The sequence below is a fragment of the Dunckerocampus dactyliophorus genome, chromosome 14, assembly GCF_027744805.1.
Source record: "Dunckerocampus dactyliophorus isolate RoL2022-P2 chromosome 14, RoL_Ddac_1.1, whole genome shotgun sequence".
NCBI lineage: Eukaryota > Metazoa > Chordata > Actinopteri > Syngnathiformes > Syngnathidae > Dunckerocampus > Dunckerocampus dactyliophorus.
The window spans coordinates 10,862,225-10,881,290 of NC_072832.1; the positions used below are offsets into that span (position 1 = coordinate 10,862,225).

At 39.7% G+C, this 19,066-nt stretch overlaps 1 protein-coding gene across 2 annotated transcripts in view; it reads left to right on the top strand.

Moving 5' to 3' along the window:
- Window positions 1-166: 166 nt before the first annotated feature.
- Window positions 167-19,066, top strand: part of LOC129193686 (striatin-like) — a 38,753-nt gene continuing 19,853 nt past the window's right edge. For both annotated transcript variants that reach the window (XM_054798152.1, XM_054798151.1), the window contains exons 1-2: window positions 167-507; window positions 16,971-17,074. In XM_054798152.1, the coding sequence (XP_054654127.1) occupies window positions 295-507; window positions 16,971-17,074 (317 nt within the window). In that variant the 5' untranslated portion in view covers window positions 167-294. The remainder of the gene's footprint in view (window positions 508-16,970; window positions 17,075-19,066) is intronic.

Below are 19,066 nucleotides of genomic sequence, written 5' to 3' on the forward strand. Positions count from 1 at the left end.
GTTAAGTGGTTTTGCTGGCGTAATGACACAATAAATATACAGGATATTGAGGATCATTCTCCATGTTTCTTTGCTGGTGTAATGTAATGATGAGCCTGACCCCCACCCAGCCAGCCAATGTATGGGCGTGGCTTCTGCACTGACGTCATTGGATGACAGCTAGCTGTCAGAAAGTGAGTTCATTCCCCGGACTCGAGAAGACGGTACGCTGTCGAGAGCTTCTACCCCTTCTGCTTGCATTTATCGACAAGAAACAGTGAGACAAGAGGACAGTTCATTCCACCGAGCCCGGCCATGGACGAACAGGCGGGCCCCGGCGTGTTCTTCAATAATAATAACAACTCGGTCTTACCCGGCGCTGGTAAAGGACCACTGCCTGATGGCGACGTAGGGGAGGCGGCTCGGGCGCAGTACAGTATCCCGGGGATCTTACACTTCCTGCAGCACGAATGGGCCCGATTCGAGGTAGAGAGAGCACAATGGGATGTGGAGCGTGCCGAGTTACAGGTGAGAACCACCGCATTTTATTCTTATATGATTATTTTCATGTGACAGTATGGAGGCACGGCGTTATTGCTTTACAATGTCTCCTGGAATGATTGTTCTCGTTGATAGACTAGCTAAGTTAGCATTAGCTCAAGAGCTAAAGGCTCTTATAGCGCCCCCTTGACCCGACAGCACGACGACGGTTTTCTGCCTCCTTACTCTGACTGAAATCACACTGAACTTGCTTGTTTGCGTGCTTCTTTTATTTTTGTTAAAAGTGGACTGAATTAAACAGAGTATAGATTTGTAAATCATCTTGCAAAGTAATATAGAGTTGTTAGCTAGTCTGCTGTGTACAACAACCACGGCTAACTTGACTGGGCGCTGTATGTGTGGAACATTTTACCGTGACACTTAGGTTTTTGTTGATGGTAAGGACATATCGGGAAGAAACCTGACTAAACCGACTGTAATTCATATGATATGTTTGATTATTGGTTTTGATAATAGCTGACACCTCCAAAAGCACCCATAGAAGACTACCGTGTCACGATGTATTGTTATGGAATGTATCATATGGTAGCTGTTGCCACTCCCCAGGAAAAGGCTTTAAAATACATTCGTCTACTTTTTGCCACACCTGATTGTTTGTTTATATGTAGACACATTTCTCACAATTTTCAGATGCGGTGACTTGTGTTAATGCTAAAAGTATTCACTGCTTCCCTGCTGTGTTTTAGAAACACATTGTTGCTTTTTTATGTGGCACTACTTTATGATACAACTACTGTACTTTCTTTTCTGGCTGCTTTGGATAGCGACTTGTAGTGAATGACATATAAATAGAACCCTGATTTGAACACAAAGCATAAGCAAACCACATGATCCTACTTCCAGCAGGAGGTTGGCCAGAATTACAGGTTTCGTTTCATGACTGAATTACGTCTTCATGCCGAAGATTTTATTTTTGTGCTTCCTTGGGGGATTACAATACTATAAAACTCTGACCTGTAGGATTTGACAGGCATTGACTCTATCTATACCAGTGGTTGTCAACTGGTTTAGCTTCGGGATCCACCATCACACCTTAATGACAAGCAGCGAACCAAATTGCATAAATTTTTCACCTCAAATTCCTCAAATATCTTATATTTAATGAAAAGACTGTGCAATTTGAAGTAGTGCTTCATAACAGTATGTGCCAGTAGGGCACGAGGTTGCCCAGCATGCTTTGCAGGTTCTAGATATAGATATAGTTTTGCCTGTATGTTATTGTGTAAGCTAGGGGTGTAACGAGTCATCTTCTATATCGATGTATCAATTTATATTCCTATAATTCAACTACATTGATCTGTGTTCGGCAAGTTGCAATTCCAGACGACATACTGTATATCGATCTAACATCGTTTAAAAAGTAATCAATCAATTGCATCAATACTAGGAAATAAAACACTGGATTTAAGCATGGCAGGCTTTATATGGATGTATATCTTTTTTAGCACTTAAACGTTACTCGATTTAGTGTGCCTGTTTGTGACATCATCGCCACGCGCCAGCAAGAAACAAAACGTAGCGTGTTGGATGGCAGAGGATGAGCTGGTGAACGAGAAATAATTAAGCCACCATTGCGGTCCAGTGTGTGGAAACACTTCGGCTTTTGCAAAGAGGGAGATGTTCTAAATAAGTCGCTCGCTGTTGGTAGGATATGTGAAGGTCAAGTAAATTACCATGGCAACACGACAAATCTCTCCAACCACCTACTAAGGCGCCATCGGATTTCACACAACGCTGACTGTTTGCACATCTTGCAGTAGCAAGTAGCAGGTAAGCCTACTGTTAGTGCCACCTGAAGGGATGTTGGTTTCACTTTGTTTTGATATTAATATTGTAGTTTTTTATGTTGGAAAAACAAAAGCAGAAGTAGCAGGTAAACTTACTATTGAAATGTTGGTTGCACTCACTGTACTTTTATTCAAAATGTATTGAATATTGAAAATGAGAGCAGAAAAGCTTAACCTCCCGTTAATTCAACCTGAAGTGTTGGTTGCACTTTATTCAAATAAAATGTTACTGCATTTGCCCTTACTTGTTGTTAACTTGTTTGTTTATATCCATAATTGATATACACTGGATTCCCTTACCAAAAAAAACACGGGAATCTAGGAAACTTCAACTGCACTGCGCAGTATCCAGGTATTTATTTCACAGTCACACTGGTTGAATTTTTGGCTAAAAAGTTACTGAATCGATTTAAAGTTGCTGAATTGTTTTGGATCGTATTGTTCTAAATGAACCAATATCGTCCCTCAATTGCATCGGCAACCATGAATCGTAATACAAATCAAATTGTGATGAAAATGAATTGTTACGCTCCTAGTGTAAGCGTTATTTTCATACCCATGTAGTCTGTGTGGTGCAGTTGCTTTGTGTATTCCATATGTGTTGACTTGTTCGTACCATGATTTGTTGTGCTTCGGTGGCATAGAGTGTTTCTTCGCGAAGCGCGTTTAAATAAGGAACACTGTTTAAAGCAAGCTTAGGATGCCTCTAACCATATTCTGTGCAACTCAATCTTGCCACAATATACTAACAAACTTTGTTGGTCTTCTATGACAGCGGGTTTTAAATACCACTACATAGCATTGAAGCCGAAATGAGTTTTCTCTGTAGGGTGGCTGGGCTCTCCCTTAGAGATAAGATGAGAAGCACTGTCATCCGGAAGAAGCTCGGAGTAGAACCGCTGCCCCTCCGCATTGAGAGGAGCCGGATGAGTAAATCCAAACCTACATGGCTCTGTGTGAAGAAGTGATTGTCCCCCCTGTTAAAAGGTAACTGTGGTTTATCAACTCGAGTTCAGTTTCTGTAGCCACACCCCAGCCTGATTACTACCACACCTGTTCTCAATCAATAAATCAATTAAGTAGGACTTGCCTGAGAAAGTGAAGTACACCAAAAGATCTTCAAAAGCTAGACATCATGCCGAGATCTAAAGAAATTCAGGAACAAGTGAGAAAGAAAGTAATTGAGATCTGTCAGTCAGGAAATGGTCGTAGAGCCATTATCACAAAAGGTGAAAATATGGAACAGTGGTGAACCTTCCCAGGAGTGGCCAGCCAACCAAAATTACTCCAAGAGGGCAGCGATGACTCATCCAAGAGGTCACAAAAGACAACTGCATGCCTCACTTGCCTCAGTTAAGGTCAGTGTTCATGACTCCACCATAAGAAAGACACTGGGCAAAAACTGCCTGCATGGCAGACTTCCAAGATGAAAACCACAGCTGAACAAAAAGAACATTAAGGCTCGTCTCAATTTTGCCAGAAAACATCTTGATGATCCCCAAGACCTTTGGGAAAATACTCTGGTCTGACGAGACAGAAGTCAAACTTTTTGGAAGGCGTGTGCCCCATTACATCTGGCGTAAAAGTAACACCGCATTTCAGAAAAAGAACATCACACCAACGGTAAAATATGGTGGTGGTAGTGTGATGGTCTGGGGCTGTTTTTTGCTTCCTGGAAGACTTTCTGTGATAAATGGAACCATGACTTCTGCTGTCAAAAAAATCCTAAAGGAGAATGTCCGGCCATCTGTTTATGGCCTAAAACTGAAATCAACACCAGCAAGTCCACCTCTGAATGGCTGAAGAAAAACAAAATGAAGACTTTAGAATGGCCTAGTCAAAGTCCTGACCTGAATCCTATTGAGATGATGTGACATGATCTTAAAAAGGCGGTTCATGCTGGAAAACCTTCCAGTGTGGCTGAGTTACAACAATTCTGCAAAGATGAGTGGGGCAAAATTCCTCCACAGCGCTGTAAGAGACTCATTGCGAGTTCTCACAAATGCTTGATTGCAGTTGTTGCTGCTAAGGGTGGCCCAACCAGTTATTAGGTTTAGGGGGCAATCACTTTTTCACACAGGATCATGTAGGTTTTGGTTTATTTTTCCTCCCTTTTTAATAATAAAAATTTTCATTTAAAAACTGCATTTAGTGTTCAGTTGTGTTGTAATTGACTCAATATTTAAATTAGTTTGATGATCTTAAACATTTAAGTGTGACAAACATGCAAAAAAAAACCATACTATATTGTACACCGCTATATTGCGTTTTTTTAAGAAAGTAATTAATAATTGATCGCTGTTTCATGCTAGGCTATGATCTATTACTAGTCAAAAAATACAGGTGATATGTAGTATTTTGGTCACTAGGTGGCAGTAATGACAAAAAATTAAGACTTTACCATATTACACTACCTTAACACTTCATGAAGTCAGCCATGGCATGTCTGAAATGATGGAGTGAAAAAAAGGTCTCCTCCCATTCCGTGTGGAAGTGGTACGTTTTTGGCTTCTTAAGTTTAGAATAAATAAATTTGAGGCTAACCGGTTAGCTTGCCAGCTAGCGGCCGTCTCGAATCCCTGTAGCATAAGAGTTGCACAATGTGTTGTAAACAATGAATAATGGGAGTGTAAAAGGACTGTAGGCGTGTAATTTCTTGTATACAGGGCTCTAATATGTTAAAAACTGTATTTAAAAAGTCGTAAAACAGGTTTTCTAAAGAGGTAACTATGAAAATATTCCATTTATTAACATTGAATCCTATACCGCAGAAATTCATTTATCGCTGTCGAGTCTTCAACCAATTAACCGCTAAACACAAGCGACGACTGTATTGCTATAACATTGACATATACTGTACGTAAGGTGATGATAAATCTACTACAATAAATCCTGTACCAGGAAGTTGCCTAATTGATAATTGATTTAATAGCTTTCAGCATTGTACTCTCGCAATCGCTGACCCAGTAAAAATTGACCCACATTAGGTCCCAGTGTAAAGTTTGGGAAACCCCGGTCGTGAATTGCCGCCAAATATGCTGGCCATTGTAATAGATTTGAACTCAAACCATGCTGCTCTCTGTGTGGCCAGTGTTTTGAACTTTGTTTGTCTGCAGCAACAACTCTGGCAAAGCATGGTGAGGTTGCTAAATGGCTTGTTTGTGGCGGCAAACTGCTGCACAATCAATTTTTGGCTCAGCTTTTGTTGGTATCTTTCCCCAAAGACCGGCGGATGTTCTGAATGTTATTTAAATGTCGGGTTAGTGCAGTGCAGCATACCAGAGTTATCTCTTGTTTATAGTAAACATTTTGAATTGTTATGTGGTATTATTCTGGGTTTGTTTCCCATTCATTCATGTTTTCTGTATCATTTATGCTGACAAATATGGGTCTATCACAGGGCTTTTTGGTTGGTTTCATTTCTTGGAGTTGTGACTGCAGTCTGTATCCTATGTTCAGTTACAACAGTGGTTCTCAATTATTTTCTGCCATGCCCCACAGCGGACAGAACTGTTTTAACCCCGCTCCCCCTCCCATTTGAAATACTATTGAGAACCTGATATCTATTTATTTATCTGTACTGTACAGACTGAACTCGAAAATGCAACAAAATGGAGAACTCTGAAGCATACAAGCATATTAAAATTGTATGTTGAGTATGAAAAACATTGAATGGACCATGGCCGTGCCGTTACAATTTGTCATCTGCTCTCAGTATCACATGCGGATGAGCGATCCCAGGAATTGTATGACACTTCTTAATCCTGACTTGTGGAGTTTTTCTAGTGCTTTCTATTATGAAAGTCTGTGAAATGTAACTCTGAAGGAGCGATTGCAATACGGTCTGCCACGCTGCTGCTCTCACAAAGGGGATAAACACTGAATGTACTGTAAATCAGTGTTTATTATTTAGCATTTGGCACTACTTGTTTGCCCTCGCTCATAAACACATTGCAATGAGACTGTCTGTGAATGCAGCTTGTTGTGCCAATTCCATACAGCAGATAGCATTGTGACTCTGCTTTTTAACACACCTCATAAGAACCTGGTCTGCCAGAGAATAAGAAGACGTTGCAAAGGGGCCTCAGTGTTGCCAACTGAGCGACGTAGTCGTAGTATTCAGACCCCTCTAGATTCTGTTTTTCAAAAAAACTGACTATCGACAAGTCTAGTGTCTTTTTCTGGTTTTATCGGACACTTTTGTAGACACTAACATGAAAGCACGTATTGCTATTTTCAACAATACATGATATTAACCCCCGTCTAAAAGAACTCACAGGCGCCTCTGTCTTGCTTGTCACCAATTTGTAGGAATTTACCAGCATGTTATTTTGTGATTGGTTGTTTCTACATTAAACCGAGGCCATTTGACAACACGTCTTATTTCGCTGTTTGGGCATCAGACAAACCCCACAGCTCACAAGAATGTTGTCCAGCAAGCCTGTTAGGTCCCACTAAGAGCCACTCCCGTCTGTCTGGCCATACTGAAACCATACTGTACATGTCAGCTACTCAACTTGTTGTGTTGATGCTTTGTAGTGCAAAGGCTTCTGTTGGTTACGATTCGACTCTAGTCGAGTGGTCATAGATAATCAATACATTGTTTTGGTCAAGTTCATTTATTGATTCGTGCTTGTGAAAGTTTGCAGCTATTTTAAGTTGTTGTTAATAGATCTATAATCATGGCTAATCTTCACTGTAACTTGATTTCTAACAAATTGATTTTGCAATGAAGTCAGTAATTTAAGGGCTATTGCGGGTTAAGAGGCTAAGTGGATTGCCTCATCAAGTGTCCGTTGGTGAGAGACCCCATGCACCATGTACAGGATAGCTTAATGGGCTGCACTTTTAGAAATTTAGTCCACTTAACAAAATTAGTTTGTTTTTTAAATAATACAATTTTAATACAAAAAAAATTCTGCTTGTATTCACATTGTCAATCATGATTTAAGCCAGTGTTCAGACACACAAACAGGAAGTGGAAGTGACACTTTCAAACGTTCAAGTTTCAAAATAAGACTGCATAAACATGAAGAATTCACAACAGTTATCGCCAAATCAGTCTGTGGTGGTCAAAAATAAGTTGTTGCGGGCCACCACTAGTAAATGAAGGTTTGGGAAACAATGATATTTTATTCTTGGTATGTACTTGACAAGATACTGATACTGATTATTTTAATCAGCACTTGCCCTGGAACTGCCAGCATCTTACTACTGGCTGATGAATGATAATAACTGAGCTGTGCTGTAATTCATTCTTTATTCTGTAATATGTAAGGAAGGGGGTTGGAAGTACACAGGAAGTATGTTCATTGATTGTGATTATAGCGAGATGTGTTGTTGCAGTTGTGCACTGTAATTTTTAATAGGTGAGGTGTGAGTGAGGGACCAGGATTTTGCCCAAATCAATCATAGCTAACCTGATTTAAAAAAAAGGGGGGGGGGTCAACAGTGTCCCTGTCAATACTGTAGTATTTTTTTTAAACACATCATTCATCGCCTTGATATCCTGTCTCAGTCTCAAGGCAGAAAATAAGTTATGTCCTAAATGGGACAGCCCTCAGAAGCCTTGTAGTTATGGGGAAACCCCTGCTTCATGCTATATCTCCTTGCCTGGAGAATCTGTCTGCTGCCATAATTTGACACCCAGAGAAGGCTGAAGATGGCTCAGGGTGTAAGGTGGCACTGTGTTCGTGCAGTCTGAAACATGGGCTCACTTAGAAATGTCTATCTTATTCCAAAAAGAAAAACGCCTCGCATGAACAATCGCGTGTGTCTTGTGGTTGTAATTTGTCAGCAACAACTACAGTTAGCTGCTGGAGAAGCTTAGTATTAGCCTGCCTTGGTAAGATGACATATTACTGTGTTCTTATGTTGACTTGCACAAAAAAAAAAAGTCAGGGGCCAATTTGGCTGGATAGCACAGGAAAAAGGCACTCTGTGCCAAGCTCAAACACACACGTTCACTTACTGCGGCATTCAGAAATGGCTTGTCACTGTCATTCCTCACTCAATACTTTGTACTTACTTAGTTTTTTGTAGTTATTTTTACTTTTCTTGCATATGCACCAGCTTGGGAAAATACAACAAAAGCACAATTTCTGGAGTTGCAAAGATCACAAGTCTGACTACTCACATTCTTTCTCATGTAAGCAGACCAAAAACTCATAGTTTTAACAGGCTAGTCATTAGTGGTACCACAAAGCCAATGTTGCAGTCTTTGACAAATAGCCACTATGTCCATATAACAGCATGTCCTATAAAATGTTCTTTTTAAAGCCTGGGCTTCTAACCTTAACTACTCCCACTAGTCACAATTTAGAAGAATTTATTTCCTTGTCCAGGATTACGAGTAACAACAAAAATATTCTCAGGTCTTCCAATGCTGAAATTGGAGGTGCAAAGTAGAGTAGAATGTGTGTATTTCTGTGTCTTAAAGTGTAGTGAAGCTGTTTGAAATGCGTGAAAGCAAGGGCAGATAGTCATGCTTTTCTAGCCTATGGAACCATACCCACTCAGAAGAGGCCAAAGGGCAGCAGCTGCTTCCATGTTCGCACTCTCTGGCTCTCTAACGGCTGCATTTGGCCTAATTTACTTCATTGTTTAACATGCACGCATGTAGCTTCAATCAGCGAATCAGAGAGCAAAAGAGAATTGCGTGACCATTTAGCGACAGAAATGAGGTGCCGCCCTAATATAATGGTAGGGGAAATGCTGCAGTATGCAGTTTAGTAAAGACAGTGCATGGGTCCATTTGAACAAAAACAGACCTAAGTTGTTTGAAGAAGAAACTGCAATATTAGAAGGATTTTGATACCTGTACACAAGAAACATGGCTTTGAATCTACCTTCCGCCGTAATCCACAGTATTTTTTGTTTTGTTTCCTTTCATGGCCATTGCGACATGTAAGGAGGTGGATAATCCTCTGTCGACCAATCAGTGAACAGCAGTGTGCCCACCTCCTCAATCCTAAAGTGCACCACTGCAGTCAGCAACCCAACAAAGGAACACTAAAAAGTGGAAGGGTTTGGGTCGGATATTTTGCAACTTTCACAATGGAAGGACAATAATGTGGATACAATAATATGTGTCTTGTCCTTAAAGAACAGAACTACTTTGTGGCAATCTGTCTAGAAACTAGATAAATCAGATAAATCCTTCAATCCAGTCATCACATTGTTATCATCCATCCATCCATTTTCTATACCGCTTCTCCTCTTTAGGGTCGCGAGCACATGCTGGAGCCTATCCCAGCTGACTTCGAGCGACAGACGGAGTACAAATACATAAATACATCTCTCTATCTATCTCCAGTGTGTACCTGGGCATGCCCATATAAGGAAGTCCAGGTTGTATTGACGTCAGTGGAGATAAAAATAATAAAACCTCTGTAAACCAGCGTGCAGAGCCATCCAAAACTGCTTTCAGATCTCACTTCCAAATGAGCAAACCTCATTATCTGATGCCTGAATACATTCTTATTGGGTGGAAACATAGTAAACAGCCATATTTCAATACCAAAACTTAAAAAAAAATCATAATTCAATGGAAATAGATAAAAATCATACATCTGTATTTTGTTAGTCTGTGATATGTAGACAACAGTGATAGGTAACATAAAAAGTATTCTCTGCCTCTCGATGAATATCGGAGAGTGATAAAAACATCCACGATTAGCATTCCTAATCATACTTCATTTAGTTAGCTAGTGAATTTAGTAATAATTCATTGTTTTCAAATATTGGCCAAAGCAAGCCATCACAATGCCGATTTTTTTTCCTTTGCCTCTGACACCATAACTACAAGGACCAAAGCACATGGCGTTAAACACATATCAAAATGTTAACAACATGAAAGAAAGTGGAAACTTATGTTATCCTTCTGCAAGTGACATCTATTGGCATGTAGTATCCTCTTCCTCCATCCACATTAGGAGCTGTAAACTGGGACTTCACGTAGAAGTCTGACTGTTTTAGTGCATGTAAACTCAGTGAAGGATGACGCACTACGTACTGTATGTGACGCTTTGAAGCACTGCAGTGTAGAGCTGGCTTGAGTAGTGTGACAGCACAGTGTAAAACAAAGCTCAACTGGGAAACCGTGACACAAGGAAAACAGCACGTCTACGACTTACAAAGGAAAAGCGAGGAGAAAAGCAGAGATCCAGTGTATCTTAAACCACACTGTGTTTGAGGAGGTGAGCTCCAGCTCTTAGCACAGCTATTTCTCATCTTAACACAAGGCTTCATATATCAGGGGTAGCAAAATGTATGAGTATTAAACACTGCAGGTTGTTTGATGGTGGCAAGGCACAGTGTAAACCTCTTTTATATAAAAGCCGAAAATCCCCACTGTTCCTGAATTCCCCACAATAATATTGATGAATTTCTAACCAGTATTAATAGTACTATTAAGTAATCTTAATACAAATGATATTTTTTCCCCCTTTTTCCCAAAGAAACTCCTGCTTGAGCCTCCCTGGAGTTGTTTTTACTACTGGTGTTATTGATGGGGCCCCAGCACCTGTCTCGCTCCTGTAGTTTGGCTTCTTTGTCACCCTTTTAGCTGCCAGTGTAATGGCATGTGTGGAATGTACTTGGCAAGTTATCAAGTTGACCATCATGTTGCTCGTGGGGTCGTGGTGGGTCGCTGCGAAGTTGACTGCACTCATCAAAAGAAAGCTTGTTTGCTTTGTAAATATGTGATTTACACCAGCTAGTGTTCCGCCATCAGTCTCAAAGGAGCACCATGTGTGGAAGCACCGAGGCTGTATGAGTATTGTCATAAATTCCTTTGGGAAATTTTGTAAATTTAAGACTTGTTAGGCTGTATTTCAGTGCGTTGAATGTTTCGAGATCAACCATTGGACTCTTTGTATTGGAGATCTGGAACAATTTTATTTATTTTTTTGTATTTCAATTTAAAGAACTAATATTGCTGTGTATAATCCTACATTACTAATCCTAATATTAATGGTTAAAAAAAGTACACACTCCCAATTTGGTGTGTACTTTACAGGTTTTTCTGTAATGTTCACAATACATCACCTTTTATCAAAACTAAATTTTTCAAAAAATATGATCAAAAGTATGTTTTACAAATACAGTAGTTGTTCATCTCCATTAAGTATTGTTAAATTACCAATGTGGATGTTGATGTACTTTGCATGGTCTCTCATCTGTTTTCTCTTGTTCATTTTAGTTAACCAAGAGTATAAAAAGGACTGTCACATGAGGATTGGCAGAGACACATTTTATTACCTTGGCTTAGCAAAATTGTGTGTGTCTGATGTTTATTGTCTTCTGTAGCCATCACCCTATCACCCTATCACCACTCCCTCCTTTTCCTGTCTCTGAAAAGCCCCGCACTCTAGATGGATGCCCTGTTCTGCATGTCCCTCGCTCTGACACACTGAGGAGCTCTTATCCCTCAGCCCAATAATGCACTCAGTGTGAGGCCAGGATTAAAAGCTTCCTGTGTCTCTTTACGGTCTTAGTTGACTCATTACATTCCTCCCAAGGTTAATGTTTGATCGGGGGTATAGATGACGAGCCAGAGATTCACAGAGCTTCAGTCTTCTCGGTGTCTGCCACCACAGAAGTCTAGGCTTCTCCGGTCCAGTGCTTCAGGTGGATAAGGAAGTGAGCAGTAGATATCAGGTGTGAATCTCTATGGAATCATGTCTGAAATAAAGAGAGAGTTGGTGCAAAATAACTGCATAATCAGCTAAATTAAGAATTTGTGTGGTTGAACACATCAGTTTCTTGTGATATATTTTCAACTCCCTGAGGCATTGTTCCTGACTGATATTAGATTTGAAGCCAGTGGATGTTATTTTGGGAGCCAACACTCATCATCTACATGCGGTATTGTCCAAACAACACACAACATGTGCCTCATCTTTCTCTCCCCAGCATACGCTTACTAGGGCCCTATGATTTCCACGTTAATGGAAGTTGCGGATGGAATCGCTCAATAAAAACGTAATCTACTGTTAAACGCGAAATCTCGCGTAAATCGTCATAATGTGAATGAAAAGCTGTCATCGTGAGGAGAAGGAACGTTTGTGGTATTTCCCCAACAGACCGCTCAATCGTGGCAGAATCTCATCACAAACACTAACCCGCCTTCCCATTAAACATGCCAAAACGGCGGCCCCAAACACTGGCGACATTTGACAAAAAAACTTAGCAACTCGTCCCTTACAGAGCGTGAATGGAAGGTAGTTGGATTACCTTACTTTAGCAGAGCATGCTAGTGCGGGTGTGTGTGTGCAGCTCAGCCTGTATGAGTCTGTTTACACCGTGTTGTGTTTTAATGTTGTTAATGTAAGTGAGCGTTTTACGTAGGGGTGTAACGATTCATCTACTTCATTGATGTATCAATTTATATTCCTGTGATCCAACTACATCGATCTATGTTCAGCAACTTGCCATTCCAGACGACATATATTGGTCTAACATTGTTTATAAGGTAATAAATCAAAATAAAGCATTGGACTTAAGCATGGGGGCCTTTATGTGGATATGTGTGTTTTTTGGTTGTTGTTTTTTTAGCACTTTTAATGATAAAAATGTTAAACGTTACTCGATTTGTGATGTCATCGCCACACGCCAGCAGACAACAAAAAGTAGCATCGCGAATGGCAGTGGACAAGCCGGCGAGCAAGAAATAATTAAGTCACAGTTGCGGTCCAGTATGTGGAAACACTTTGGCTTTTGCAAAGAGGAAGATGTTCTAAATAAGTCGCTCGCGGTTGGTAGGATATGTAAAGGTCAAGTAAAATACCACGGCGACACGACAAATCTCTCCAACCACCTGCTAAGGCGCCATAGGATTTCACACAACGCTGTCTGCACCTCTTGCAATAGCAAGTAGCAGGTAAACCTACTGTTAATGCAACCTGAAGAGATGTTGGTTACACTTTATCTTTGATATTAATGTTGTATTTCTATTATTTTTATTATCACTCCCTCGCTATATTGCATTTTTTCAGAAATTAGTTAATTAATAAATGATTGCTGTTTTGTGGTAGACTATATAGTTTATTATTAGTCTAAACATATTGAAATACAACTGATATGTAGTATTCTGGTCACTAGGTGGCAGTAATGACACAAAACATTGATAAGACATTACCTTACATTACACTACCATAAAACTGCATGAAATCATGAATTCAACCATGGCATGTCTGACGTGATAGAGTGGAAAAAGTTTTCCTCCCATTCCGTGTGGAAGTGGTAGGTTGTTGGCTTCTTAAGTTTAGAAGAAATAAATTTGAGGCTAACTGGGGTAGCGTCCGAGGTGTAGGGTCACTCTTTGAAGGACAAAAACGAACTTGTGCTCTTTGGAGAGGACGTGTCTGCTCCGTTTTTTCATCACATGTGCCAGCCACAATGAACTGCAACAGTCACCTTTTTTTTAATGACATCATCTGTGTGCCCCACTGAACAGGCATGACCAATCAACTTATTTCCTGTCCAACTGTTACACTGGTTAGCTTGCTAGCTTGTTATCTGACTAGCTAGCGACCGTCTCGAGTCCCTGCACCATAAGAGTTGTGCAATGTGATGAATAATAGGAGTCTAAATGTGACGATAAGTGTGTTATTTCATGTCTACAGGGCCCTAAAATGTTTTGAAAGTCAAACAGGTTTTTTATGCTCTAACTATGAACATATTCCATTTATTAACATTTAATCCAATATCTTGTATCCTGTAATTCATTTATCGCGGTCGGATCTGAAACCAATTAACTGTGACAAACGAGGTACGGCTGTAAATGGAATTTGGGAAAAAACTTAACACTGAATTTTGCAATCTACACGGGCATGGTACGAGTCATTCAGTACTTTGTTGACATTAATTATTTAACTGTTCCACATGTCTTAAATTGAACTTACAAATCAAATGTGCTCTAGGGGCCTTTTAACACATTTGTAGCTGGTTTTCCAGTTGCCTTCAAACTTGTGTGCCTGGATTTATGTGGAGAGCCAGACACATACTGATCATTGCTGCCATTGTTGGCAGTACAGGATGCATTTGAATGGATTCAACTCATTGTCAAGTCAGGGATGGTGATGAATAAGGATTTGCTAACAGCAGATGTGAAGAGCGTCAGTAGTTGACATGCATGCAAAAGTTTTATTTGTCATTATTTTAATATCAATAACTGTCAGAGTGGATAGTCCAGTAGTGACTTCAGGGTTTCCCCTCGGATTTTTTGAAGCTGTGGCGGTGGGCTGCATTGCAGGGCGGACTGCCGCCACTGTGTCGTGCGATGCGGCATCTGCATTTTTTAAATGAGAAATACCAATTTTTTATGACTTATTTGTTACTTAACTTATTTTACGTTTTTCAACAACCTGCAAGATATGAACCGATAACACTGCACAATTTAATGGCAAAGTTGCTGAGAGCACTTAAAGTGAGAGTCTAAAATGTCGAGCCTGCTTTTTTTACCTGACCTATGTGACGAGTACAAAAGTACAACATTTTGTACTATTTGACACAAACCTAAATTGTATTTGATGCCTGTGAATTGTTTAATAATATATTGAGTTCAGAATAACACGAATAACAAAATAACAATTTAAATAATTAGTATTTTTATAGAAATCTGTCCTGTATAAACTGTATAAATTCAGACTCCAGGGTTATCATACTGCTATTCCTAGCTTACGAGCTACCTGTTTGAGAACCCTGTGATAGCATCACTATCTAAAGCTGTACACACTATGTGTTTCAGGTGCACAACTTTGACACACAACTAGTGTTTTGAAGACAAGCCATAAGTATTATAATGATAACAAAAGCGCAAGATTGTTAAGTGACACTTTAAAAAGTGTGATGATGATAGATGGTTGATCCCATGAACGTAATAGTCACTTGTAGCTCAAAAACAAGCTAGCTAGATGCCGCCAGCCAGGCATGTAAACAAAAATGCCAGAAAGTCAAAGGATATTGAAACATGAGCGATCACACATGCTGGCATAGATGGGCTTAGCATGTGACGAGCTGTGGTCAATGGACTACACCTTTTACGGGCTATTGTTCATTCTCCCGATAATAAGAAACAAAGTGAAAGTCAAAACAAGACGTTTCTGGTCAGACATACGAAAGTGCCAGCAAGACAGGTGATTCCGGAGCATGCTTATCAAAATAAAGTGCAGTGAAACATTTTTATGACATTTTAAATCGTTTTCAAAGTAATTGTGGTCAATTTGTGCGTAAATAATAATTTATAAATGTATCTATGTAGCATATATATCAGTTCTTACAATATATTTCTTGAAATAGTTTTCAAGTTTAAAACAAAAACTCATTTTTAAGGTGTGCCGGCTTTTATTTTGTAGTGGCGGGCCTCCACAATCAATTACACGTAGCGGAAACCCTGGAGTTAGTTTGCAGAGAACTGGATGGTTACAGTGCTTCCTTCAATGTGAGCCAGACTGAAATGCAGTCGTGACTCATTGTTGCAGGCTGCAGCAGCTCCGCTTGCTATCCGTGTGAACTTGTCGTCCAGCCCACTCAAACTCACACCATCCTCTGCTTATAGATTCCAATGCAGGAATTCCATTTTCATTCCCTCGGGAGGTGCGATGCGTTCCCATCTTGCCTTTGCTCTTCTCTACCGATTTGTCTGCCAGAGTTAATCCAAAGTAAGCATTGCACTTCATTAGCATGTCATCATTCTTTACTGGAGTGCAACGCTGCTCCAAAGTCCACCTTGTAAAATCTTGTGTATGTAAAACAAGTGCTTTGCATGTAAACTAGGGATGACTGATGAATTGCATTGGAATATTAACAGTCATTGTCATTTTAAAAAAATATTGTTCTATTTATGCTGCTGATATTGATCAGATTAATATTGTTCCAAGCAGGTGTGCCTTAGATGAGGTCTGTATGGATGTTCTATCAGCTCATATCATTTTGTTCGTTGAGACTGAATCAAGTCTTCTGCTGGTTGCAACCAAGTAGTGCCCTTCATTTTTGCCTATCTTGATTCAAGATTCAATTATTTAACTATCAATTTCACACAGTCAATTAATTGTATTCATTTTTAATTGAACAATAGCCCAATCAATTATGTCATACCTAGCAGGGTTTCCGCTACATTGATGGTGGCGCAGCGCCACGACAAAATAAACACCCTAAACTTGAGAGTTTTTTTTTTAAAACTTGAAAACAATGTTAAGTAATACATTGTATGAATGGATACAGAGTGGTGTGAAAAAGTGTTTGAGCTATATTTTGTGTGTCTGTGTGCCCCCCATGTAATGCTGACTCAAAACCGAGTGCGTCAACAGCTGCTGCCTGTTAAAAAGATGATTTTCTGGAGGAGGGGGTAGTTAATGTGTAGGAGAGCGAGTAGGTTCGATTAAAATAAAAGCCAACAGCTTTACTTATTGTTTCCCATCCTGCCACGCATATTGATTTGATCGTCCTATTTCAGTCTCCACTAAAGTAGTTTTCTCTCTGATGTGCTGTTTCCTTGCGGAGGTTCACATCAAGTCTTTGTTCCAAGAAACATCACATCTATCATGAGGATGCCAGCAAACCAAAAACATGTCTATTTATAAAAGCAATGCTTTTGTTTCTTCTGTTCCCCTAAAATACCACCTATTTTTGCATTTGCAGGCTCAAATCGCCTTCCTACAAGGGGAGCGGAAGGGCCAGGAGAATCTGAAGAAAGACCTTGTGAGGAGGATCAAAATGTTGGAGTATGCGCTGAAGCAAGAGAGGTGAGTGCCATAACGCCTACTGCTGCTTCAACCCTCCCACAAACACATGTACCTCTGCTAGTTCCTTACAACCACTGTTTACACAATTTCCTTGCTGCTAAAAATGCCTTTCTGCCCAAAGAAATGCGGAAAAGGTAGAGTGGAAGTGGTTCTCACAGGTCAATAAATCATTTGTTGGACCTGTGGGGGTGTTTTCTTCTTGACAGCAATGCTATCATTTTATGAGAAAATCCAGTACAGTGTCTCAGCTGATGTCAGCAGAACCTGGTAGTGGTGTGAGATTCTCCCGGGTCCAGTTGAGTGACGTCTCAGGGAATATGTGTCAGCAAGACGGTCAGAGTGAGGACTAGAATGGATTATTCTTTCTTCAGGCAAAATGAGGTCACTGCCATAGCTTTCTTTCTTCAGAAATCCAATGATTTACATTGTTGTCATTATTCAGTGCACCAGCCCATCACCATCTCCTTATGTGTGAAACAGTTTTTACTCCTCTCCAAGAGATTGTCACACATTTGGGGTATCACAAAATCTCGCAAGATTAAAAAGTGACAAAGATTTCTCATTCAGAAAAAAACTGTGTTGCAGGCACTAGGCCTTGGATGATAATAAATTAATTAATCACACATTAAATTAAAATTAACTCAATCATTTTGCCAGCCTCAATGTATTGCCATGTGCATGCTTGTCTGTTTTCCTTGTCTCCCGCCTCCAAAAAGGCAGGAAGAGGGATCACTCTGTGCACTGGTTTCAGCACCGTTGCACGCTTGTTCCTTAGAACAACGCCGTGAACAGAGTGGTAATGGTCTAATTTTATTTGAACATGCATACAAGTTACGATGGAATACATCATATAGTACAATTTGCAGTTCCACATGTCCAATAGGAGTAAGAAGAAGCAAAGCTTATTTAATCCTACCCCTCCCATCCGTTTTACATCTGTTGTAGTACATTTTTTCTACCTGTATTTCATGTGATCTTTTTAATACATAAAAAGTGATAAGTAATGTATCAGTGTGGTAATATAAATGTCTGGGTTTTTTCCACAATAATAATAATACATAATATATAATATAATTATTATATATATATATATATATATATATATATATATATATATATATATGTATATATATATATATTATAATATAATAAACAGTATAGTAAATAAGTATAGTACAGTATAGTATAGTAAATAAATCAATAAAAAATACAAATAGACATAACAGAACAAGTTTAAGACTCTTCTTCCTTGTATTTTGCAAACATCAACTGCTTGAATTGTTTCTTGAACTCTCTCATCTTAGTGCTTTGTTTTGAGTTCCTTACTCAATCTGTTCCATAATTTGATTCCACATACTGAAATGCAGTGGGTTTTTTGAGTTGTTCTCCCATATAAGTGTTTTGTGGCTTGTTTGTTGTGGCAGTCCTCATGTGGCGCATGCTTAAGCCAATGCTTTGCTTGGCCCGGTTCGAGGTGGCAGGGCGTGGTGGGTTGTCGGGGCACCGCTGGTAGTGGAGAGTGCGGTGGCAGTAATGTGGCGGGGCGCGGAGGTGTCGGTGGGCAGACGCGGTGCTAGACTCCTCAGCGAAGGGTGTCCAGATGGATGGATAGGTAAATAGATAGATGGGTAGATACTTTATTCATCTCCAAGAGAAATTCACATGACCAGCAGCTCTGCAAAAATGTCATAATGAACTTAATCACTTCATCACAAAACAACCAAGGCCAGACATGAACGATAAGAAAAATAAGAAAATAGAATAAGAATAAATAAATACGAAACAGATCACGTCAAATTTGTATAAACAATAAACAATAATATTACATAATAAGGTAATAAGTCCGGTCCTGTCCATTCCAGTCCACGACAGGAGATATGTCATATTACACATATCGGTATCGTATCTGTTCATATCATAATCAGAAATTGCGAGTTGGACAATATTGGCATATCGGTTATCAGCAAAAATGCCACTATCAGACATCCCTAT